A 25141-nucleotide genomic window follows, 5' to 3' on the forward strand; every position below is an offset into this window, starting at 1 on the left:
CACCCCAGGGAAGGGGCAGGGCTTGGGCACCCAGACAGTTCTGGGGGGGGGGTCTCAGACTGCCCGATGCAGAGTGGACAGTGGTCTGCCAGCTCCCAGCCCGAGACCCCTAACCTGTGCCCTGGCTGTACCCTCCCCCATGAGTGAGGCGTCACCAGGGAGGGCCAGCGTCAGTGGGGACTCCTTGGGATCCAGCTTCTGGCCCAGGGTGGGGGCAGCCCCCTGCTCCCTATTTAAAGGACGAGGCTTCTGCTGCCCAGACCCCAGCACCTTCTCCAGAGACACTCAGAGCCGAGAAATGCAGCCCCCAAAGCACCCATTGCAGGGAAATCCCATTCATAGAAGGTTCTGGAAACATCTGTAACATCTAGACTGGGGAGACCTATCGACCTAGACTGGGAGGAAGGTGCCGGGACTGTGGGAGAACAGGACAGCTGCCTCAGTGCCCGACTCTGGCTGGGTCACCAGCTCTGGTACCCCCACCCCATGCTACCACTCCCAGAAGTGACACAAGTTCCCATCAGAGATCATGGGGCCGAGCCCAGGATTCCCAGCTCTACCCACCAGCACTGAGCCTATGGGACCCTCAGGCTGCCAGGCGTAGCTGGAAAGGAGAGGCCCAGAACCCCTGGCATGGGCGCCCGGGGCCTGCCCCAAGCCTTACCCACCCCCACACTCAGCCTCTCCCCAGGGCCCCGCGGCAGCCTCTGGGAACAGCCCAGAAACTGTCCTCCTGGGGGGGGCGGCCAGAGCCAGGGGGTGCCCCCGGTGGGTGGGGTCGCAGCTGCCACCTGCCTGGCGGTGCCCATGAGAGCACTGTGAACACGCATGGGGGAGCACCCAGCAGGCTGTCACCGGCCAGGCCTTCCTGTGCCCGGCCTCCCCAGGCCCCTCTCTGCAGTCTCGGCTTCCCCGGGCCAGGGGTCTCGGGAGGACCAGCAGCCCCGCAGCCGCACAAAGGGCCCCCCTGGCAGCCTGGCAGCTTCTTTCTCCTTCTTTCCTTTTTCTTGGCTTTCAGGTCACACTCAGGGGTTCCTCCCGGCTCTGCACTCGGGATTACTCCTCACCGCGCTTGGGGGACCCTAGGGGTGCCGGGGGTTGAACCCAGGTCGGCTGTGAGCATGGCCTCCCCGCCGTGCTGTCTCCAGCCCCTGTCATCTCTGAACAAGGCGTCCCTGGCCTTTGGACCTCGGCAGGGCCAGGGCGGGCAGGGCCGAGGCCGTGTCCAGGCCGTCCTCCTTCCCTGCTCTGGAAAGAGAGCGGCTCCGCTCCGCGGGGGAGAACAAGTCAGCCCTGGGCCCTGCCCCACCCCCGGGCTGCAGAGGTGGGGCGGGGAGACTTCTGCCTGTGCCCCCTCCAGCGTGGCACTTCTAACCACGCCTCTTCACTGGCCGGGAGATGGGGGTGCGCAGAGCGGGGTGCACCCGCAGGCTGGCCCTGATCTCCGAGCTGCGGCTGGCACTTCCACCTTCCCTTTGCCCTCTGACCTCTAGGTTCCCCCTCTCCCCTTCAACCTCTGGGGAGCCCCCAAAGCTGTGGAGCCTGGTGGGGTAGGAGGCAGGGAGGGGCCCTGGGGCTGCGGCCGTCTGATACTGGGCAACTGTGCAGAGGGGCCAGCGTCCAGCTATGGGCACTTCCTGCGGCCGGTGGGGGTGAGGCCAGCAGCCCGCACTCCCACGGCATCTTTGGGGCAGTCCAAGGGCCTGTGGGGCCACAGCGCTCTCAGATGGAGCCTCTGCCAGGCACGGGGTATCATCGGGGTCCCCCATCACCCTGGTCTAGCCTGGAACCCTCTCCTAGGACCGTCCCAGGCTCCGGCAGGACCCCCTCCGCAGAGCAGGGGCCAGGCTCAGCTCCCGGGAGGACGAGGAGTGAGGTCGCAGCAGCCGCCCCTGTGGTCGTTCTTTCCACGTCCCCTGGCAGGGAGAGCACGGGGTGTGGACGGGCTGGGTCCCTGGGCTCGGACCTGACATGGACGGTCTGAGGCCCCAAGGCCCCCCCCATCCTGCCCACATCCCCTCCGCAGGCCACAGGTGCGGGCGGCTGGGCCTCCTGTGGCTCCTGGACCCTCCGCCCGAGCCCACCCAGCTGCCGTTTGGTTTCCAAAGCACGTGGAAGAAACGGGAGGGAGTGAAATGTTCTAGAACAGACTGAGCAGTTTCCAGCAGAGACCTGGGGGAGCCAGGTGCAGGGTCCGGCCTCCCGCACGGGGGCTTGCGGGGCCCAGCCTGGCCAGCAGAGCCACGCTCAGGCCCGGGCTCCTGGCTTCCTCGGGGGCCGGGATGGGCAGGGAAGGGCTTCCCGGGGGTGCAGAGGTGCTGCAGAGGCCGGAGTGAGGCCCTGTGGTGGGACCCTCGGGGTGTCCGGGGCTCCCCCGGAGGCGGTGCCTGCAGGGGACCGTGGGGGTGGGACAGGAAACGGGCCAGCGTGGCGGCGGCAGGGCCGGATGCCAGGGAAGCCACCGGCCATTGGGGCTGGAGCCAGGGCGCACCCAGCATCGATCGCAAGTGTCCATTAGCGGGGGCTGCCCTCTGGACAGGCTGTGCGGTCTGGGCAGCCCGGGCTGTGCTCGGGCCGCGCCCCAGGAGGCCACAGCGCCAGGTGACCGCCTCCATGCTGAGGAAGTAGCTTCGAGAGAGGAATTCCCAGGCAGGGTGCGGCTGCACCCCAAAAAGGAACGGATCCAGATGAGGCTCCCTGGGGAGGCCCTGGGGGTCTCCACACAAGCTCGAGGAGGAAGCCCACCGTCAGGGTGTCCAGCCCTGCCTCCCCCTCGCTGCAGCTCCCTCCTTGGGAGGGAAGGTGGGGGCCCCTGCTTCTTTGCCTCAGCACCCAGCACCCCGCCATGTCGCTGCAGAATTCAGAGCCACGAGCAAAGGACACGCACCAGAGGCTCGGCGGGGCTGGGGCTACGGGGCAAGGTCACAGGAGGCTGCCCAGCCCGGGGCCCAGCGAGACCGCGTGGACAAGCCCCCATGCCCGCTGCCCGCGGCCATGCCCATGGCCATGCCCCGCCCGCTCTGCAGGGCCCGAGAGGAGGCAGAGGCGAGTCCACTCAGGGTCAGGGCACGGCTGGCCCCTCACCTCACCGCAGCGCATCTGGCCAGCAGGAGCCCGGCAGGGCAGAAACCGCAAGCGGGACAGCAGTCGGATCCACGCAGAGGCCGGTGGGGCACGACGGGCTCCCGGCGGGCCTGCCAGTGTGCAGGGAACACCAAGGGCCGCGACAGGGACTCGAGACAAAGAACACACGTGCGTCAGGCATGCTTCTCACGGCATCAAGTAACTCCAGTTTAATGCGTCTGCGGTGCTCACGCACGGTTCGCTCCTCTCCACAAACGCTCGCAACAGGTGAAGAAGCCCCAAAGTCCCAGAGAGCCCGGGAAGCACTTCAGCACAGAGCCGCGACTTCTGAACCAACTCAGTTACTCAGAAAAGAGTGCGGAGGGCAGCAGCGCCCTCCTGCCCTGCCCCTGCCGCCCACACTCCACTCTGGCCTGCAAGCTCCAGTGTGGGGAGGGGCTGCCACCCACCCTCCTTTCTGCCCCGCCCAGGGCACCCTGTGGTCCTTGGACATGCCCACTGGCTCAGGCGCACGGGGGCCCTGAGTGTCCTTGCACCCACCACACCCATGTGCAGAGGGGCCAGCCCGGGCCTGGGATCACGAGGGCAGGGGGATGTGGGCAGGGAGGCCCCGGGGAAGTCGGGACACCGTGTCGCATGCCAGGGACGCATGCAGCTGTGGAGGTGCCGGCTTGGGCCCATGGTTTCGCCGGCCACGGGCAGAGGGCCCCGGGGGACGCCGCAAACAGTGACATGCGGGGTTCACGGGCAGATGGACAGACGGACGGCCAGGCCACCACCGCAGCTCTGGGGGAAGGGCCTGGTCTGGGGCTCACCCACCGGGCACTGAGGCCTGGGAACGGGTGTCCTCCAGGTGCTCCTTCCCCCCAGCCCCGCCGCCCAGGCCTGCTCCTTGCTCGCCCCCCGGGGAGCCCGAGGACACAGGGACCCGAGAGGCCCCAGGCACTAGGACCCCAGGAGCACCCAAGGGGGCTGGGGGGGGGGCAGCCCCGGCCTGGCAGGGCTAGGGCTGGGCGCCGGGGGGCCTCCCCGCCTGGATGAAGGGGGAACAGCAGGAGGGCCGGGCGCGGCCAGGGTCCCCGCCACCCTCTGCATGCCCAGGCGGCAGGCGCGGGGTGGCCCCAGAAAGAACCCACACGCTCGTGGTGCAGTTTTTATTGCTGGCAGAGGGCTTGGCGGCCAGGGCTGGGGGGCAGGGACGCGGCACCCCCTTTGCAGGAACCTGGGGTCTTCCGGCGCCGTCACCGGCTCCAGCGGGGCGGGCACACTCAGGGACCCTGGGCGGGGTGGGGGGAGCAGTGGGGCCCCGCGCAGCACAGGAGCGGCTGTTTCACAGCCCCGCGGGGGGCAGAGGGGGGCTGCCGGCCCAACCCACACCGGGCCCAGGGCGGAGCGAGGCGTAGACGCTTCCCCAGGGCTCCCGCTTCCGTCCGGACCACCTCACCTTTCTCCATCCCCCACCTCTCCACATCCAGTGTGGAGCCCCCCGCTCCACACTGCCCGGCCTGTGGCCTCCTGGGGCCCCCACGCGGGTGCCCCTCCCCTGCTAACATGGGGTCGTGCCCGGGGAAGCAGCTGACCTTCCGGAGGAAAAAGTGGCAGGGCTGGGTGCTGGGCAGAGTGGGAGACGGTCCCCCGTGGGGCAGGGTGGTTGGCACCCCACTGGGCAACCCCCCGGACCCCCACACAGCCGCCAAGCAGCAGGGTGGGGGCCGGGGCAAGGCAGGCGGGGGGCTTCGGGAGAGGGGTGCAGGGCGCACTCCTTACAGGCAGAGGCCAGGTACTTACGGGGCTCGGAACAAAGTGGGGGTCACCGGCAGCCAGTCCGGGAGGCCGAGCCCCCCCCCCCCGGACAGACCCTCAGAATGTGCTTTCACACGAGAACCGTCTCCCAGGCGCCCCAGACTGAGAGTCGAATGCGGAGCCGAGCACAGCAGGAAGCAGTACCCCGGGGCCCAGCCTCCTGTGCCCCCAGGACACGGAGCGACAGGAAGAGGTGGTCTCTGGGGGACCCGGGCCGCAGGGCCAGAGCCTCGAGCTCCGGCGTCCCTGTATCTGCGCGGAGGAGCCAGCAGATGGGGTCATCCTCTGCAGGCCTCGAACTCCGGCCCTGGACAAGGTCTATTGGTCACTGGTCAGCAGTGGTGAGGAAACAGCCTCTGGCGGCCCTGTCCGCAGTGGCGTGGCTGTGTTTGGAGTGACGGGCGCTGGGGCCGGCCCGAGGCCGGCTACTCCTTCTTCTTCAGCTCCTGGTCACCATAGCTGGACCCTTTCTCTATTTCGGTCACTCCGATTAGTCGGCGGACTCCGAAGGACGCTGGTGGCAGGGAGACGGGGCGGGGATGGCTCTCAGGCTGCCGGGGACCCACCCACGCCCGGCCCCCTCTGCCGGCCCCTGCCCCCCCGCCCGTCCCACTCACCTGCCCCCACGAAGCCCAGGAAGGCGAGGATGAGGAGGGGGGAGCCGCTGGCGAAGACGCCCAGGACGAAGCTGAAGAGCGGGGACAGCAGGACGGTGGCCCAGAAGAGGAAGTTGAGGAGGGTCCATGGCCGCCTCGGGGGCCGGAAGGCCTTTCCAGGAAACACGCCCTTCTGGTTGTACGTCTCCTGCAGGGCGTCCTGGGGGACGGGACGGGGCGTCGGTGGCGGCTCCCGAGACCCCCTCACCAGAGCCGCCACTGGCCCTGACACGTCTGCTAGCCGCGGCCCCTCAGGCTCCCCAGCTTGGGGGGGCGGGGGGGGAGAACCAAGCGGGTGGGGACACGGCATGGGGGGGCAGGGCGGGCGTGGGCCGAGCTGAACGCTCTGGGCTGCAAGTCCCTTCTGGGCCCGGAGAGTGGGGGCTGGCCCACCCCCGGCCTCTCACCAAGAACTGCCAGTGGGGTCCCCAGACCTCCTGAGCACTAGAAGCCCCCAAAACAAAACATTTCAAGTAGATTTCTTTGTGGCTTATTACCCATAAACGTCTAAACTGATGTTTTGGTTTCTAGGCCATACCCGCCAGTGCTCAGGCTGGCTCCTGGGGGTACAGGGGGCCCTCCAGGGGCCGGGGTCAGACTGGGGGCCATGTGCCGCAGGAAGCATCTGCCCCGGTGCTGGCCGGGGCGGTGGGAGCCCTGTTATCTGAGCCCCCCGCCGAGCTGGAGATGAAAGCAAACTGCCAGGGTTGTGAGCAGACACGCCGGGGGTGACGGCCAGAGACGGCCGACCTGGGTCCCAGACGTGGGCTTCCCGGAGCACCCCGGGTGCCAGGCAATGGGGTAACCTGGGTGTTCCCGCCACTGCTGGGCAGAAACCACGGCAGCCGGGAAGCTGAACATCTCTAGCGGGGCCCCAAGGCAAATGGCCGGGAAAGCCCAAGGCCGCAGCCTCCTGTGGCCCTGAGTCCCAGCCCCAGGCAGACAGAGCTGTCTGTGGGGGAGCCAGCCTCCAGCGCTGGGACCACCCGGCCCAGGGGGAGACGTGGGCTTGGGAGGGTCAGAGCGCGGGCACAGGGAGCCCGCGTGGGGGAGAGGAGTGGGAGCACAGAGGGGGTCGGGAGCACAGAGGAGAGGGTCGGGAGCACGGAGGAGGGGGTCGGGAGCACGGAGGAGGGGGTCGAGAGCACGGAGGAAGGGGTCGAGAGCACGGAGGAGGGGGTCGGGAGCAAGCACACCAGGAGCCGCCGCCTCACCTTCTCCTGGTACAACTTGTGCAGCCACTGTGCCGCCTCCTTCTCGTCCTCCGGGATCTCCTCCAGGGGGAAACGCCTGTGGTGGCGTAACAGTCATGGGGGGGGGGCAGGCGTGTGGGGTTCCCCGGACAGCGGGGGGCAGGCCCGTTAGGCTCCCGTGCAAATCCGGCCTCAATCTTTCCCCTCCAGGGTCAGGTGGGGAGGACAGCAGCTCTGCCCCGGTGCAGTTCCGCAGGCGGCCTGGAGGGGGCGCTGGGCCCGCCAGCGTGAAGGCTATGTGCAGGGCCACCCCTCCGCCTGGGACAGGGGCTCCACACGGAGCCCAACAAGCTGCAGTACTGGGGGCCTCCAGGGGGGCCCGATCACACTGTAGGCATGGGCTGGTTCCCACCATGCGTGCCCAGTAGTCGGATGCGGAAGCTTCCGGAAGGTCAGAATCTGATCCAGAGACCACCTTGTCTGCAACGTGGGGAGGTTGTGACGACAAAGGTCCCCCCAGCTGGAGCTGAGTGTCCACTGGAAAAGGGCGCCTTGGGGGCTGGAGCAATAGCTCAGCGGGGAGGGCGTTTGCCTTGCACGCGGCTGACCTGGGTTCGATACCCAGCATCCCATATGGTCCCCTGAGCACCGCCAGGGGTGATTCCTGAGTGCAGAGCCAGGAGTGACCCCAGTGTACTGCCAAGTGTGGCCCAAAAAGAAGAAAAAAAGAAAGAAAAAGGGGCGCCTTGAGTGACGGGCCTGAGCAGTCAGCCAGGAACAGGAGCAGGGTCTACGGTGTGGGAACTGGACCGTCCACAGCTGTGCTGGACATCACCCAGCACCCACCAGCCCTGTAGGGTCCCAGGGGCTGGACGCAGCCCCTCAGGACACTCTCCTGGCACCGAAGGGTCAGTAACCCCACCGGGGAGCCCGGGACGCCCAGCAGGGTGGGGGCCGGAGGGCCAGAGGGGCCGTGCCCTGTCCTGTGCAGGACGCAGGGGAGCGGCCCTGCATCTCCCCTCTGCACCCCGCCCCGAGGCCCAAACCCCTCCCACTCTGAGCCCCTGCCCAGACTGAGCCCCACACCCCGGCCGGCCTGTGTTTCGAGGGAACAGAGAGGGACAGATGCCTTCCTCACTTCCTGTCCACCACGGGGACCAAGCCTCCGAGAGCCCCTCAGTCCTCTCTCGCTCCAGGTGGACACTCTGGGCCGGGCGCTGCCCCCTGCCCATGTGACCGCCAGGTCCCAGGACAGCCCCAGGCCTAGGATTCCATCCCCATCAGCCGCGTGAGCCTCCTGGCGCGGCCCCTGCAGCCTGGACACTCCACAGAGGAGGGGGACAGGCAGGAAACGTGGGGCACCCCGGGACAGGCCGCAGTGTCTCCCCTGCTGGAGCCCCTCTCCCCACCCCGTCCCAGCACGGCCAGGGGCTGCAGAAAGGCCCTGCCCCCGCCCGCTCACCTCACACACATGTCGGCCTCGTACTTCTTGCCATACAGGATGCCCAGCAGGGACGGGTTCTTCTTGCCCCGGAAGTTGAGCGTGACGTCGTAGACAGCCGACACTGCAGGGACACGGGAGTGCTGCCGGGCACCCCCACACCCGCCCCGCCCGTCCGTGCCCCTGCCCGTCCCGCCCGCCCGCTCACCCGTGCCCCGCAGGCACTGCACGGCCGTGGTGAAGCCCTTGGTCCGCGGCAGCAGGTGGTACTTGAGGGCGGGCAGCCCCTTGGCGGCGGCCACCTCCATGCTGACGCGGTGCTTCTTCTCCGTGAAGCGGGTGCCCTCGCAGTACAGCAGGAACTGGGGGGACGCGGGCCACTGCACAGGCGCCGGGCGGGACCCCCGCCCCACACAGACCTGCCCCTCCCAGACCCAGGCAGCCCAGGGGGTGCCCTGAAGGCTGAGACCCACCTCTCAGGTGCCTGGGGACTGCTCCCGCAGACCTGGGACGGTGATGCTCAGACACCCACAGGTACTGGGGGTGGGGGACACTCACCCACAGGTACCCGGGGATAGAGGGGGACACTCACCCGCAGGTACCCGGGGATAGAAGGGGACACTCACCCGCAGATACCCGGGGATAGAGGGGGATACTCACCCGCAGGTACCCGGGGACAGAGGGGGACACTCACCCACATGTACTCAGGGTAGTCTGACAGGCGCTGCAGCCCCTGAATCACTGTGTCCCGGTCCTCCTCCCACTTCCGTTTACAGAAAACGATCTCCAGGAAGTACCAGGTCCAGCCGATGAGCGGGACACACAGCAGTTCCCTCTTGGCCAGGACCTTGGAGCTCTGGGGGAAGCGGGCGTCAGGGCAGGGCTGGCCCAGGGTGGGTGGGCTCTGGGGGCTCCACAGGAGCTCTGTACTCGGGTCTGGCCCCAGTTCAGGCCTGACGGGGGCCTGGCGCCCTGCGGACCCCCTTGCAGGTCCTCAGACTGCACCTGGTGGTTCACCTGAGCCCGAGTCAAAGCAGCCACTGGGTGGCCCCTGTGCATGCCCCACCCCGGACTTCACACCTAGAAACCCATACACCACCCTGCAGGCTGGTCGCACGCTCACCCCCCCTCCTCACCCCTGCACGTTCACTCACACACACACACACACACACACACACACCCATACACTCATCCCCTCCTCCTCACCTGCACTTTCATTCACTCACACACACACTCATCCACACGCTCACCCTGCCTCCTCAGCCCTGCACATTCACACACACACTCATCCACATGCTGACCCCCACCTCCTCACCCCTGCATGTTTACTCACACACACACACATTCATCCAAACGCTCACACCTGCTTCCTTATCTCTGCATGTTCACTCACTCACACGCACATTTTAACCCCACCTCCTCACCCCTGCATTTTACCCCACACTCAGCCCACTCATTGCACACTCACCCCTCCTTCTCACCCCTGCATGTTCACCTACCCACACACTGACCCCGCCTCCTCACCCTGCCTCCTCACCCCTGCACGTTTACTCACACACTCATTCACACGCTTACCCTGCCTCCTCATGCCTGCACATTCACTCACTCATACACTCATACACACACTCACCCCCACCTCCTCACCCCTACATGTTCACTCACACATAACTACCCACACATTTATCCCTGCCTCCTCAACCCTGCACGTTCACCCACACATATTCATCCCCATTCAGCTGCACACTCACCCCCACCTCTTAACCTCTGCATGTTCACCCACACACTCACCCCACCCCACCTCCTCACCCCTGCACATGCACCCCCACACACTCAGGCCCGCACTCACCCCCACATGCTCACCCTTGCCTCCTCACACTGCACACTCACAGCACCACACTCAGCCCCCCACACCTCACCCCTACTGCCTTAGCCCCATACGCTCAGCCGCACACACTCACCCCCGGACGCTCACCCCCAGCACGCCGAAGCGCTCGCACATGGTCCAGCCACACAGGAAGTCGATCTCGAAGTTGTGGTTGAGGATGATGACCACGTGCTCCTTCCCCAGGCGGCTGAGCGTGGCGGGGTCGGTGAAGAGCGTGCACTCCGTGCCCGACCACCACTCCAGCAGCATCACCAGCTCTGCGGGCACAGGCGGTCAGGCCGCGCGCCCTGGGCTGGCTTGCCCGAGGAGCACTGCCGGGAACCCCTGCCCAGAAGGGCGTGCCTGCACCTAGGGGGCCTAAGCGTGACCCGTGTCTCCCTGTGTGTGTCCCCATGTGGCCTCTGAGCAGTGAGGGGGCGCAGCCTGCCTGGGGGGATGCTGCATGTCAGGGCCCGGTGGGGGGGGCTGCGGGTGGGGGCACTGGGACCGAGGGTCTCCATCAGGCCCTGGGGGGGGCACTGGCGCTTCAGAAGCCAGTGGCCAAGTCACACGGCTGCCCACAGCCGCCAGGCCAGGGGTGCAGGGCCCCCCTCCCGTGCCTGCACTCACGGCTCCAGAGCGAGTAGGCCAGGCGGCAGTTGACGCGGCGGTACAGCTGCTTGTCCAGCGGCCAGAGCAGCAGGGAGCAGAGCTGCAGCGCGTTGATGAGCAGCCCACTGACCACGAAGACGAAGCCGATGAGCAGGTGCAGCACGAACTGGGTCTTCAGGTAGGCGAGCAGGCCCATGGTTGCCACTCAGGAGCGCACGCAGGGGCCCTCACTGAGCACGGCACTCCTGCAGCGGGCGACACACGGGCTCAGGTGCGGCGCTCCCCGGTGGCCGCCCCCGCCCTGCCTGCTCCCCTGTGCATCAGTGACTGGCCTCCCACTGGCCGAGGCGCCCGCCCAGGGAGACCCGGTGCCCTTTCACTCAGCGTCCACAGACCTGCCCCGGGCAGCAGGGAGGCTGCGACACCCCCAGGGACAGGCCAGCGGGGCTGCAGGGCCCAGAAGCATCACTCGGACCCCTGCCCGAGGACGGACAGGCGGGCGGGCGGGCAGACGGAGGCTCAGCTTCCATACTGCTGCCCCCAGGACTGGGCACAGGCCTCCCACTAAGGCCCTGAGGAGGGGCCGGGGCAGCTGCTGGGCACCGGTGTGGCCAGCACCGGGCAGCAGGACACGTTTCCATGTGGGCCCGGCCCGGACACCCCTTTCCATGGTGCGAGTGGGGGTCTGGGCCACACCTCTGGCCTCCTGCTCCCACACCTGTGCTCAGCCACTGGCTGTCCCTGCCCCAGCTCAGCTCTTTGACCTCCACTGCCACAGCCCACGGGCCTGTGCGACGGCACCAGTGACAAGAAAGGCACAAGATCTGCCCGACCTGGGCAGCCCCTAACCACCTCCAAGCCATCACTTCCTCGGATATTCTGCAGCAAAATTCTTCACATGTGACCTTCACAGTCCTTAGGCAGAGGCTCTGAGCTCCAGAACGCCCTCTGGAGCTTCTGGAAGCCCTCCGGCCCCCGGGACCCCGGTCTGCAGCAGGGGTCTCCCCCGCATGACCTGCCCAACCCTGCCACCCTCGCTCGCTCCCTCTCTGGCATCACGGAGGTGACGGGGAGCACCAGTGGCTGTTTCCTCACGTCTGCGGGGTCCCACTGTGTCCAAAGCCAGCCCCAGCCCCGGGGGGCAGGCCCCAGTCCTGGGGTGAAAGGTGGGTGACAGGCACGAACCCCCTCAGTCCAGACCCAGCCAAACCCACCCTCCCACCCCCTCCAGGTTCAAGCCTCAGCCCTGCTTCTCCCGGTCCTCGCAGTGGGTGACCCAGAATCTGCCCCTCCCTGTGCTGGGGGCCCCCGCCAGCCCACCCTGAAGGTGACCCCAGGAACACTTCGGAAGCGCCGGGGCAGGGCCCTGTCAGCTGGGAACAGCAACCCCGTATCTACACTCACCTGCCCATCCAACCCCCACAGACACACTTCCTGTGGTCTGCACCCGTCTAAGCCTCCCCCTGGGCCCATCCCCTCAGGGCGATGTCTGGCTCCCCCAGACCCGCCCCCAGAGCCACAGCAGCTCCCTCTGACCAGGAGCCCAGGGTCATGGGTCACAATCCCTGCTGCGTGTTCCTACACGTCCGTTACCCCAGCCCAGGGCCGTGGCCGCAGGTACAGGAGATGTCAGCCCATGGGGCAGTGAGCCACCTTAATGGGGAGGTGAGGGGGTCATCTGGGGCAGCCCGGCCACGTGGCCCCACCCTGGTCAGCCCTGGTCATTCCCCGGAGTGACCAACGGCCCCCTCCACCACCACACACACACACGTGCACACACACACACGCACACGGGCAGCTTCTCTCCTGGGGGACAGGAACCCCACCAGCACAGGAGGCAGCCTCAGGCCCCGTGGCATCCCCACCACAGACAGCTGCAGTGTGGCTACCCCGAGACTGCACGGGAAGTGAGGCAGCACCCAGGACAGTGCTGGGGAGGGACACGTGGAAACGCCACAGGAAACACCATTCTCGGGCCTCTTGGCAGCTGGTCCAGGGACAGACACACAGAAATGCCACTTGAGCAACTTCCACAGAGAGGACGGAAGGACCCGGGCAGGGGGACAGCCGCTCCCTAAGGCCCCCGCTTCTGAGCCTGGCTCCCTAAGGGACGCCACGGTCCTTGTCGAGCAGGAAGGGCGGCTCTGAAGCAGACTGCAGAGAGGGACGGTGGGGCATGAGGGCCACAGCTGGCAGACGTGTCCTCGGGGACACGTGGACACGTGGCAGCACCAGCCGGCTCGGGACCCACGTGTGAGGGGTGGGGCACGGCGCAGGAGGGCACGAGGGGCACCCCCGCGCCCCGAGCAGCCCAAGCACCGCAATCGCCTACAATGCCATATGCCCTCCTGCACAGGCAGTGACCGGTGCCCAGCCAGAGGACCTGATCCCAGGACCGGCTGGACGTGCTCCTCACCCCAGGAACCGCACACGGACCTGCCTTCCCCGTTTCCCTGGAAAGTGAAGTGGAAGGAAGTTCCCAGGCCCAGGGACCCGGCAGCTCTGGGGACGCAGAGGCCGGCTGGGAGGAGGCCCGGACACAGAGGCTGGGGCTACCCAACAGCACGCAATGTGGCCTCGGGCCTGCACACCCCACCCGGGCCAGGGTTCTCTAGAACCCAGGAACTCCCTGGACCCAGATGCTCGGCTCAGTGTCAAGAGAAAAGGGTGCCCCGGCCAGATCCGGGCCCGCCCACCGCCCAGAGCAGATTCAGGCCCCGCCCACCATACAGTGCCTTGCCCAGGGCAACTCCAGACCCCGCCCACCACGCTGCGCCCCGCCCAGGTCCACCCAGGTTCCGCCCACCACGCGGCGCCCTGCCCAGGTCTACTTCCCCCCCCCCAGCCCCGCCCCACCTATCCCAAGGCCTGCCCCCTCCCCAGGAAACCCCACCCAGTCCCATCAAGGCCTCTCAGAGAACCCACCCTACTAGTCCCAGAGCTCCAGGAGGGGTGACCTGGCCCAGCAGAGGCGAACCACCCAAGCCTGAAGGGGACAGGAGAGACCTGAGGGGCGGCACACCGAGGCAGGGGCAGTGAATGCACAGGGCAGAGGCTGTGCGGGGAGCAGCACGGGCAGAGGACAAGGTACTGGGCCTTAGACTGGCACTGGGTGACCAAGATGGTCCTGCCAAGAGCCATTCTTCCCACGGCTGCCATACAGTGTCTGCACGGAGGCCCCATCTGGGGACTGGGCGCAGCGAAGCAGCAGCAGCACCTGCTGGACACCACGTGAAACCTGGTGGCAGCACTCGGCCAACCGAGGCACCTGCGAAGGACGGAGCAGCCCCAGATGTGCTCAGAGCCCTGCCCAGGTCTGACCAGGCCCCGCCCACCACGCAGAGGCCTGTCCAGGGCAGAGTCAGGCCCCGCCCACCATGCAGAGGCCCGCCCAGGGCAGTCAGGCCCCGCCCACCACGCAGAGCCCCGCCCAGGGCAGTCAGGCCCCGCCCACCACGCAGAGCCCCGCCCAAGTCTGGCCAGGTCCTGCCCACCACACCCCAGCTCAGCGGCTTCCTGGGCCCATTCCCACTGGAAAGGGGGGCGTGGGGCATCGAAGCGAGAAGGCCCTGGCAGGGCCTCCTATCCAGGCTCTCCCAGCCCCAGTCTTGCCAGGCTGCTTCGAGGGCTTTGCCAGCTGGGCAGTGGGCCTGAAGGCTCATGAGAACTGCATAATACACATGTAACATGCATGTGAGGAACACAGAACCTCAGTCAGGAGCCGGCGCCTGAGCAGACACACATAAACTCAGGTGGGAGTGGACACAGCACACACACATGCATCCACACATGCACACCCATGCCACACATGGGTGAACATGTATCTTTTCACACATGTCAACACATGCACTCGCACATGCATGCATGTGCACACATGCAAACACATACCCACTTGCTCAGCTACATGCATGCACATCACACATGCATACAACACACCTACACAGACTGTGCATGCACACACTCAGGCCCAGGTTTCGACACACGTAACCTTGTGAGCACACACCTGCATGAACATGCACCTCTACCGAGACTTCCACGTTCATGTGCACATGCATGTACACGTGTGTGCACGCCCATATTCTGCCCCAGGCCTGGAGGCTCAGGGAAGCAGCTGCCCCTTTCCTTCTGGGGGGACACCTGGCTGTACTCAGGACACCCTCCTGGCACTGCGCGCAGGAATCCCTTCTGTTTTTTTTTTTTTCTTCTTGGGTCACACCCGGCAATGCACAGGGGTCACTCCTGGCTCTGCACTCAGGAATTACTCCTGGCGGTGCTCAGGGGACCCTATGGGATGCTGGGAATCGAACCCGGGTCGGCCGCGTGCGAGGCAAACACCCTCCCTGCTGTGCTATCGCTCCAGCCCCGGCGGGAACCCCTTCTGGCAGGGCTCAGGGGGCCATATGGGATGGCGGGCTTGAACCTAAGTCAGCCGTGTGCAAGGCAAAGGCCTCCCGCTGTGCCACACACTGCTCTCCCCTTTCCGGGGGGGCTGCACCCCTTCCCTCCTCCCGGCCACTTCTCCCCAGAAGTGGGGCAGGGCAGTGTCAGGCAAACACCAGGCCTACAGTGCGGGGACCCCGGTGCCAGGGGTGGCAGGTCTCGGCATCAGAAGTGCCTGCACGTCCCCACTGTCCCCGAGCCCCCTCGGGAGCCCCTGCATGCCAGCCCCCTCCCCGCCACCCTCCCCCCAGCAAACGCGCTTCCTTCTCCAGCTTGCCCAGCTGGGCACTGGGAGTGCTGGGCAGCAGGCTGCGGACTCCGGCGGGCTCCTCACACTCGCACACCCGCGAGCTCACGCTCTCGGGGACAGACCTCTGCCTGCGGCCATCCCGGGCCCCCACTAAGGGAGGACACTGCCACCACTTCCTTCCTGGATGACCAGAGAAACCATTGCCCGGGGCCGGCTGCCAAGATGCACAGGCCCAGGGGCCGGCGGTGGGGACAGTGGACGCCGCACGGGTCTGGACCTCACCTCCCCGGTCTCCACGTACCGCTCCAGTGGGGTCCGGGGCCACCCGGGCTGCGCAGGAGCTGCCGCCACAGCCTGGCTGGAGCTGGGGACTCGGCTAGCAGGATGCAGGGACACGGGACAGCCAGGCCACACACCACCTCCCAGCACAAAAATAGCCATTGGCCAAGCGCAGCAGGCGCGAGCCCGGGAGCCCAGCGAGCGCCGCCCCCTCGGCCGAGCCACAGGCACGGGGCACGCGCTCTGCCAAGTGGGTGAGACGTCAAGGCCACTGCATGCTGCCAGCGGCTCCTGGGTGTCCAGGGCCCCGGCCAGTGGGGCGAGGGTCAGGGCGGCCCAGTGCACACGTGCACGCACACACACATGCACACACATGTGCATGCCAAGCTGGGCGCTCATAAACACGCGCACACACACACACACACACACGCCTGAGCTCGCACTCACACACACGTACACACACTGATCTCAGTGCGTGTGTGTGCACACACACACCTGAGTTTGTGCTCACATACCTGCACACACACACAGCTCTGAGCTCAGTGCTCACACACAGTGTGCCCACACGCACAGGGCACTTGGGGTCGGGGCTCCTCCCCCAGACCGGAACTTCAGGAGGGTCTGTGCCCTGAGCTGAGAAGCAGGGGGGATGGTCAGGGCACGGCTCTGGGCAGAGCTGACCCCACACTTCCGCGTGGGGCCTGGGGCAGCAGCTGCCGCCACACCCACGGGCTGTGTTGTGGCTGATGTGTCCTCTCAGCACTGAGACGCAGTGACCTTGTTCCCTGGGTTTCCCCACAGAGATCACCGGACCCCCACATCTCCCTGAGCCACTGCCCTGTGGCCCCACGATGGAAGGGCTGCAGGAGGCTCTGTCCCCCCACAGACATGGGCACTGTGAGGTAGGGGTCCGGGCCACAGGGAGGGGTCCGGGCCACGGGAGAGGGGTCTGGGCCACGGGAGAGGGGTCTGGGCCACGGGAGAGGGGTCTGGGCCACGGGAGGGAAGTCCAGGACACAGGAGAGGGGTCCGGGCCACGGGAGAGGGGTCTGGGCCACAAGGGAGGGGTACAGGCCACGAGGGAGGGGTCCAGGCCACAGGAGAGGGTCCAGGCCACAGGAGAGGGGTCCAGGCCACGGGAGAGGGTCCAGGCCACAGGAGAGGGGCCTGGGCCACGGGAGAGGGGCCTGGGCCACGGGAGAGAGGATGTCCTGCGAGAGAGGCGCCAAGCGGGCGCCAACCCTTCCTCTCCTACTCTGGTGGGTCCTCGGCCTCCCCCAGCCCCACTGTGCCCGCCACGTCCTCACTGGCCTGCAGCCGCCCTGGGCTGACCTGGCAGGAGGGCACGGTGGGCCCCAAGCAGGGGACCAGGCCCTAGTCTTGGTGGCTGCACACTGCAGGGCAGTGACCAGCGGTGAAAGTGGGTGCAGGCCAGGTGAGACACCACAGAGACCCCTCTGCCCCCGGAGAGACCCCTCTGCCCCCGGAGAGACCCCTCTGCCCCCGAGAGACCCCTCAGCCCCCCAAGAGACCCCACTGTCCCAGAGAGACCCCACGGCCCCCAGAGAGACCCCTCTGCCCCCGGAGAGACCCCTCTGCCCCTGGAGAGACCCCACTGCCCCCAGAGAGACCCCTCTGTCCCCGAGAGACCCCTCTGCCCCTGGAGAGACCCCTCTGCCCCTGGAGAGACCCCACTGCCCCCAGAGAGACCCCTCTGGCCCCAGAGAGCCCCCACTGCCCCCAAGAAACCCCTCTGCCCCGGAGAGACCCCTCTGCCCTGGAGAGACCCCACTGTCCCGGAAACGCCGCCCTCCAGCTCTGTGACCCTCCAGGAGGCTCTGACACCCCGTTCTGGCCACTTTAAGCCCCAGAGCCGAGCTGGAGGGGACAGCTGGGCGGGGAGGTGGCTCCACTCGCTGCCACGGCCCCATCCCGCTCACCAGTAGAAGTAATAGGCCAGCGCCATGGCCACCAGCGCCACACACAGGCCCGCAAAGAGGCGGCCCTGCAGCTGCCTGCCGGCCGTGCCCGCGGCGGGGCTCCCGCTTGCCAGCATCTCCCACGGCCCAGCCGGTCCCCCAAGACAGAGCCGGGGGTCCCCGCGCTGAGCCGGCCCCCAAGCCGAGCCACCGGTGCCCACTAATCCAATAAGCAGCTCTGCAGCCTGACAGGTGGTGCCCGGCTGAGCCAGGCCACGTCAGCAGTCCTGCCCACGCCGGCCGGTCCGAGCGCGACCACCCGCACCAAAGGCGTGTCGACCCTCAGACCCTCGGCCCTCCTCGACCTCAGCTCGACCTCCTGACTTTAACTTGACCAGTCTCAGCAGAGCCCGGGGCCAGCAAACACCCCGCGGGGAGGGGGCGTGCCGGGCCCAGAGGGGCCAAGCAAGAGCCGGCCCCTGAGGTCACACAGCACCCAGGCAGGACAGGTCATGCCCACCCCGTGGCCATTCGGAGCCTGAGCGCTGGACGTCAGGGCAGGGCCCACGCAGGGGTCTGGGCAGCCGCCTCTCAGCCCTGTCACCAGCCCCCTGGGCAGCAGTGGGCGTCCACGGTGGCCGCGCAGCAGGACCCCCGCAGCAGGGACGCAGTCAGCCGGGGGGCCTCTGGTAGGCCCGGGGGCTGCACTGCCCTCCCCCAGGGGCACAGCAGGGCCCCACACGGCGCTGCACACCAGACCTTCACACGGGCTTACACGGGCTTACACGGGCTTACACGGGCCTCCCACGGCCTCTCCCGGGCCTCCCTGCCCGGCGCCCCCACCCTCTGGCCCGGCTGGGGAAAGGCCCCGTGGTGTGAGCGCTGTGACCCCCTGGGCGCCCCCAGCCTGCGCCCAGCCTGGGGTACAGCCCCACTTCCCCGCCCAGCCTCAGTCCCAGCCGGGCGGCCCTGTGGGGAGAGGGGCTCTGGGGGCGCGGCCGGGAGGATCTGAGGACAGCCTGGGCCCCACCAGGGAGGAGCAGGGGCCGCAGATGGGGGCCCTCGCCTCAGCCCGCGCGGCCCAGGGTCCCCCAGAGGAAGCCTCACGGCCCCCCACTCTCCCACGCCCACAGCACGTGGGGACGGGGCGGACCCCGATAAGCAGCTCGAGGCCCCACACCTCCCCCCTGCACCACACCCCCGCCCCCAGCTCGGAGAGACCTGGGCCTCACACGCGGGGGGCCTCACATGCGGGGTCTCACACCCAACACCCAGGGAGGCCAGGCGGGGCGTGAGGGGGCTCAGGGGCGGGAGGGACGGCCCCGGCGGCCCGGCTTGGGCTGTGCCCAGGGCCACGCCCGGGACACCCAAGTGCTCGCCTGGGGGCCACAGCAGGCACCTGGTGCCATGGGCCGCAGGACCCCGGCCGCTGGCCTCACCCTGCCCGCGGCTGGACAGACCCCAGGCCCTCCGGCGGCCCCTCCACCCCGACCCCCAGCACTGCAGGGCCGCCTCAGACGCGAAGGGCGGCGCGGCTCACCCCACCCTGCCACCCTGCCGGCCCTCCCGGCACCCCTGCCGACAGCCTCCTCCCGGCTGGCACCTCCCGCCCGGTCTCCGACACGCGGCCTCACCACCGACGCCGCCCGCGCACGGGCTGCGCTCACCCCGCTGCCGGCCATGCTGAGCCCGAGAGGCAGCAGGGGCGCGGCGAGCAGAGCAAGGCCTGCACGATCACAAACAGGAGCAGCGGCCCCCGGGGCCCTCCGCAGGCTCTGGGGACCTGCCGGCCGCGGGGCGCGGGCTGGGGCGGCTGGGCCGGGGACAGCAGCCTTGGCCCCGTTACCAGGCGAAGCAAACACGGAGTAAACACCGGGCGGGCGGGGGCCGTGGGGACGCGAGCTCCCCGGGGGGACACGGCCGCCCTCCTCCGGCCCCCGCCGGCCCCCGGGTGCTGACGGCCTGCCGGGTCGGCCTGGTGGCCACACGGGGGCCCTCTGGAACACAGACGCCGCTGCCCCGGCCCCAGCCCCGGGGTTTCCTCAGGCGTGCGGGCAGAACGCCGACGCCTCCCACACGCGTGTCCCAGGGAGGCCGGTGACGCGTGAGGAAGAGTGTGGCCGGCACGAGGTTCCAAGGGACCAGCAGCATCAGGAGCTGCCTGTGCGGGACCCCGGCCCACCCTGCCCCCTGCCCCCGTGCCCACCCACGGCACCCCCCCAACATGGGCTCGCTCGGCCCCTCCCGCACAGAGCGGGGTCCCTCCCCGAGCAGACAGTGGCCATGCAGGGCTCAGGGACCGTCTGACCGAGGTCCCTGTGGGGCCGTGGTCAGCACACCGCCAGCCAGGGCAGCCGTCTCTGGGCTACAGCACGTCACCCACAGGCACGGACAGGTGGACATGGGGCAAGTTATCCAGATATGGCACTGGGTCTACTCAGGGTGCTGCGCGGGGTCACAGGGGTGCTGAGCGGAGTTACTCGGGGTGCTGCGCAGAGTCACATGGGGTGCTACGCAGGGTTGCTCAGGGTGCTGTGCAGAGTCACACAGGGTGCTGCATGGGGTTACTTGGGGTGCTGAGCGGGGTTACTCAGGGTGCTGCGCAGTCACACGGGGTGCTGAGAAGCAGAGCAGTGGCCACGGGTGAGGGGGGGCTGAACTCCTGGGCTGAGCAGCCGGGTCTGGGGGCCCAGTTTGTCGTCAGACACGCAGCTCAGCGGGTGCAGGCTGGGTGGGTGGGCCTGGGGCACCCCCGGGGCTCCTCAGGGCGGTGGGGAGCAGCCACCCCCGTTCCCATCTCGGGCACCGCTCAGCGCCCCGTGCTCCGGGAGGGACCCCCGAACGCCGCAGGAAGGCAGACCGAACAGCACAGAGACAGGTCCTGGGACCCAGCACGACCAGCAAGTTCTCTGCCACGCCTGAAGTTTCGGACCACTGGGGACGCCACTCGCAAGCAGCACCCATTCCGCAGGGGCCCACCCTGGGCGCACCCACACTGGCAGGGCATGCTCCACAGGCTGGTATGAGGCCCAGAGAGGCTGAGTAAGTGGCCCGAAGTCACACAGCAAGGAAGGAGCAGGGGCTGGGCTTGAACCCAGTACCTAGGAGTGGCGTCCAGCTCGGCTGCAGACCGACTGGAGGACGCTGGGCCGAGCCCCTCCACACACTTGCCTGCTCCTTCCCGCCAGCCCAGGCTCCGAGGCCCCCCGGACCAGACGTGCAGCGCGTGCCCACCAAGTCCGCGTGCCAGCATGGACGCCCCCGGCAACCGGCCGCCCCCTCCCCCCAGGGCCACGGCTTGGCCTAGAACTTTCCAGACTCCCAGGCACGGCCCTGCCCACAGGGGTGAGAGGCCCAGGTGTCGCAAGAGGAGTCCGTCCTGCGGTGAGAGCAGGGATTACGCGGCAGGAACGTCGCCACAGACAGCGAGGCAGGGGGCGCCCGGACCAGCACAGTCCCGGGCACGGGCCAGAGCAGCGACCCCCACGGGGACCAAGCACGGGGAGGCCAGCACCCAGCAGACACGCTGTGGGGAGGGGCAGGATGTGCCCCTCAGAGCCCACCAGCCCCCGCTACGGGCCCTGGCTTTCAATGGGGGGGCCCTGGGTGCGGGGCCTGAAACCCCGGCTCCCCCCCGCCCCGCACTCACCCCCCTAGGGCCCGGGCGGCTGCAGGGCTGCGGCGTCCTTACCTGTCAGCTCCGCAGGCCTGAGTGAGGGCGGCCGCGCTGTCACCTGCCCTCTGCCCTCCGGCAGGGCGGGCCCAGTGGGGCCCCGTGGGGCGGGGCCTGGGCGGGCCGCAGGCTGTCGGTTCTGCCCACTGCAACTCAGGAGCCACTGGACAGAGGGACCTTCGGCCTATGTGCCCGCCGGGAAGCAGGGGGGAGGACGCTGGGTTCTCCCTGGCCACGCCACGCCACAACACGCCACGCCACGCCACGGCTCCCTCCCGCCCAGCTCTGCATGACACCGCAAGCACAGCCCACACGGGGAGCTGTCCTGGGGGTTGTCCTGCCCAGGGGCCCGGGCAGTGGGCAGTGCAGGTCCGGGTGGTCAGCCACTGTCGCCCTCACCTCTGGCCGGCACCGTGGCTGCCCAGCTGCAGGGTCCCGGTGTCCCAGGGCGGGCCGGGCGGGGGCAGGGCTTGCTCTCCCCGCCTGACTCAGCCCGGGCTCCCTGGCGGCTCCCCTACCTGTCCCACCGGTTCCAACGCCGCCTCCTGCCACCCCTGCAGCCTCAGCCCAGACCCTGCAGCTCTCACGGACCCGCCCACCCCACACGCCGCCCTGCTCCAGGTCTCGGGACACACACAAACTGCGGGTGCACGTGCATGTATGTGCACGTCTGTGAGAAGGACCCCTGTGTGTGCCCCTGTGGGTGTAGGGGGGCGTGCATGAGTCCCTGCAGTGTGCACAAGTGTCTGCACGTGGTGTGGCTATGTGTGTACGGGCATGTGATGCTCCTGAGGGCACAAGTGTCTGAGAGCGTGCTCCACGGCACAGCGTGTGATTGTGAGTGCATGTGTGTGTGCTCACGGCTCAACATGTGATCCTGAGTGCATATGTGTGTGAGCATGTGCTCACATGGCATGGAGTGTGATCATGAGTGCACACATGCGTGTGCTCATGTGACATGGCGTGATTGTGAGTGCATGCGTGTGTGTGAGCATGTGCTCACATGGCATGGCATGTGATCATGAGTGCATGTGAGTGTGTGCTCCATGGCACGGCGTGAGATTGTGAGTGTGCAGCCACACGGGCCCCTGGCCTGTCCCACACGTGTCAAAGCTGGGAGCGTGGCTGCTGCAGGGTCCTCCCGCCAGCCCCAGCTGCTGTGAGGGGCTCTGTCCCCGGTCACACTGACCCTCACACTGTGTCTGAACCTGGCCTCCAGAGTCTAAGCCTGCTCTTGCCCGGGGCCAACACTGTGTCCCACCTGGCCAGGCACCATGAAGCTCCCAGGTAAGCTCCGCCCGCACCCACGGCTCCTTCCGTGTCCAGGGTGGGGTCGCAACTATTGGGAGCAGGTGGGGCCTAACACGGGAGGTGGGACGGCAGCCCCCAGGGCCCAGCCAGAAAACACCCACCTTGCCCAAAGAGGTTGGCCAGGCCAGCTGCTCAGACAGGGGCAACCTGGGGCCAGCCAGAGACAGGTGCCAGCCCCCACAACACTGCTGTCCCCACCTGCTGTCCCCCACAACACTGCTGTCCCCCACCTGCTGTCTCCCACAACACTGCTGTCCCCACCTGCTGTCCACACCTGCTGTCCACACCTGCTGTTCCCACACCTGCTGTCCCACACCTGCTGTCCCCACCTGCTCTCCCACATGCTGTCCCACATGCTGTCCACACCTGCTGTCCACACCTGCTGTCCCCACCTGCTGTCCCACATGCTGTCCCACATGCTGTCCCACATGCTGTCCCACACACCTGCTGTCCACACCTGCTGTCCCCACCTGCTGTCCACACCTGCTGTTCCCACACCTGCTGTCCCACACCTGCTGTCCCCACCTGCTGTCCCCACCTGCTGTCCCACATGCTGTCCCACACACCTGCTGTCCACACCTGCTGTCCACACCTGCTGTCCCCACCTGCTGTCCCACATGCTGTCCCACATGCTGTCCCACACACCTGCTGTCCACACCTGCTGTCCCCACCTGCTGTCCCACATGCTGTCCCACACACCTGCTGTCCACACCTGCTGTCCCCACCTGCTGTTCCCACACCTGCTGTCCACACCTGCTGTCCACACCTGCTGTTCCACACCTGCTGTCCCCACCTGCTGTCCACACCTGCTGTTCCCACACCTGCTGTCCCCACACCTGCTGTCCCCACCTGCTGTCCCCCACCTGCTGTCCCCAACTGCTGTTCCCACACCTGCTGTCCCCACCTGCTGTCCCCCACCTGCTGTCCCCACCTGCTGTCCCTACCTGCTGTCCCTACCTGCTGTTCCCACACCTGCTGTCCCCACCTGCTGTCCCCCACCTGCTGTCCCCCACAACACTGCTGTCCCCACCTGCTGTTTCCACACCTGCTGTCCCCCACCTGCTGTCCACACCTGCTGTCCCCCACCTGCTGTCCACACCTACTGTTCCCACACCTGCTGTCCCCCACCTGCTGTCCCCCACCTGCTGTCCACACCTGCTGTTCCCACACCTGCTGTTCCCACACCTGCTGTCCCCACCTGCTGTCCACACCTGCTGTCCACACCTGCTGTCCACACCTGCTGTTCCCACACCTGCTGTTCCCACACCTGTTGTCCCCACCTGCTGTCCCCCACCTGCTGTCCACACCTGCTGTTCCCACACCTGCTGTTCCCACACCTGCTGTCCCCACCTGCTGTCCACACCTGCTGTCCCCCACCATGATGTGCCATGGCCAGCGCCCCCGCTGTGCCCGCAGGGGCCGAGACCAGGCGCCACGGCTGTGTGGGCGGGCGAGCGGCGGGGACGGGCCGGCGGGGTCGGCAGTGACACCCCCATCTCGGAGGCACCCAGACACGCGAGTGGACGCCAGAGTCAGGCAGCGCCACGGCGACGGACCACCGCCCCCACGGTGTCCTTCAGGCAACAGCACAGGAACATTCCAGAAAACACTCGGGCATTGTCCGTCGGGAGTGGCTCCCAGCCTGGGCCCCTGGACAAGGGCCATGGGCAGGAGGAGAGGGTGGGAGTGGCCACTCGGGGAAGAGGCCAGGGGCCCCCAGGGGCCGCTTCTCATAGTGCCCGCGGCACACGTGTCAGGCCCAGACCTGGACTTCAGCAGCCAGAGGACCCGTCCCGGACACAGGGTCGCTCAGGGGCCGAGGGCACGGAGCCCCTTGGGGGTGAACTCTGCAGAACTGGGGGGACGGACCCCCATATCCACACGTCCCTTTCCACGGGTCATGCCCAGACACAGCCCAGGCACGTCCACCACGCCCACCGTGTCCACGGATCCCACCACGCCCAGGCACTGCCCCGCCTCGTCCACCACCCCCAGGTGCCCGTGGACGGCAGAGACGCCCAGACACTGCCCCTCCCGGTGTGTCATGGCCGCAGCCACGGGTCCCACCACTCGGCACAGCGGGGGCGCTGGCCATGGAACGTCCACGCGTGAACGCCCTCTGTCCCACAGAAGTCGGGGCTGTTCCTAGGTGCGTGTGCACATCTGCACACGTGTGCGTGCACAATCCCACGGTGCACCGAGAAGCTCTGGCGTGTAACTCGGGGAGCGAGCAGCTCCTCTGTCTCTGCAGGGTGGATGCCCGCCGGCAGCTGGGCCTGCCCTGACTCTGCCCGCCGCTGCCCGCCCACAGTGCAGGGGCCCGGGCATGGTGGGACAGGCACAGCAGGGCAGGGCAGACCCCCAGGTGCCCTCCGAGTGAGCCCCCAGGAGCGACTGGCACGAGGGGCCCTGACACGACTCCCCTGGCCACGCAGCAGGAGGCCCAGCCCCGCCCCCCGCGTCCATCTCCATCTGCCTGTCCATCTGTCCCCCCCGCAGGCAGTTCCCGCCCTTCTGCCAGCCGAGCGTGTGGGCGACGGGCCTTCGGACACACGGCTGGTGCCACGGCTGCGCCGACGTCGGCTTGAAGACCCAGGGCGGGTTTGGGGGTACTCG

The 25141-nt window shown here is 67.9% G+C and overlaps 1 protein-coding gene across 3 annotated transcripts in view; it reads right to left on the minus strand.

The window, feature by feature from the left end:
- Positions 1-4223: 4223 nt before the first annotated feature.
- AGPAT3 (1-acylglycerol-3-phosphate O-acyltransferase 3) overlaps positions 4224-25141 on the minus strand; it is a 31930-nt gene continuing 11012 nt past the window's right edge. The window contains exons 1-9 of one of the 3 annotated variants that reach the window (XM_055126332.1): positions 15645-15780; positions 10672-10898; positions 10150-10319; positions 8872-9033; positions 8386-8539; positions 8199-8301; positions 6758-6833; positions 5505-5703; positions 4224-5401 (exon numbers count right to left, since the gene is read on the minus strand). In XM_055126332.1, coding sequence (XP_054982307.1) covers positions 5313-5401; positions 5505-5703; positions 6758-6833; positions 8199-8301; positions 8386-8539; positions 8872-9033; positions 10150-10319; positions 10672-10849 — 1131 coding nt within the window. In that variant the 5' untranslated portion in view covers positions 10850-10898; positions 15645-15780 and the 3' untranslated portion in view covers positions 4224-5312. Of the gene's footprint in view, positions 5402-5504; positions 5704-6757; positions 6834-8198; positions 8302-8385; positions 8540-8871; positions 9034-10149; positions 10320-10671; positions 10899-15625; positions 15781-25141 lie in introns of those variants that run through there. The other 2 variants (XM_055126333.1, XM_055126331.1) reach the window with 2 other exon arrangements.

Source organism: Sorex araneus, chromosome 2 (genome assembly GCF_027595985.1).
Source record: "Sorex araneus isolate mSorAra2 chromosome 2, mSorAra2.pri, whole genome shotgun sequence".
In the NCBI taxonomy this organism is placed as follows: domain Eukaryota; kingdom Metazoa; phylum Chordata; class Mammalia; order Eulipotyphla; family Soricidae; genus Sorex; species Sorex araneus.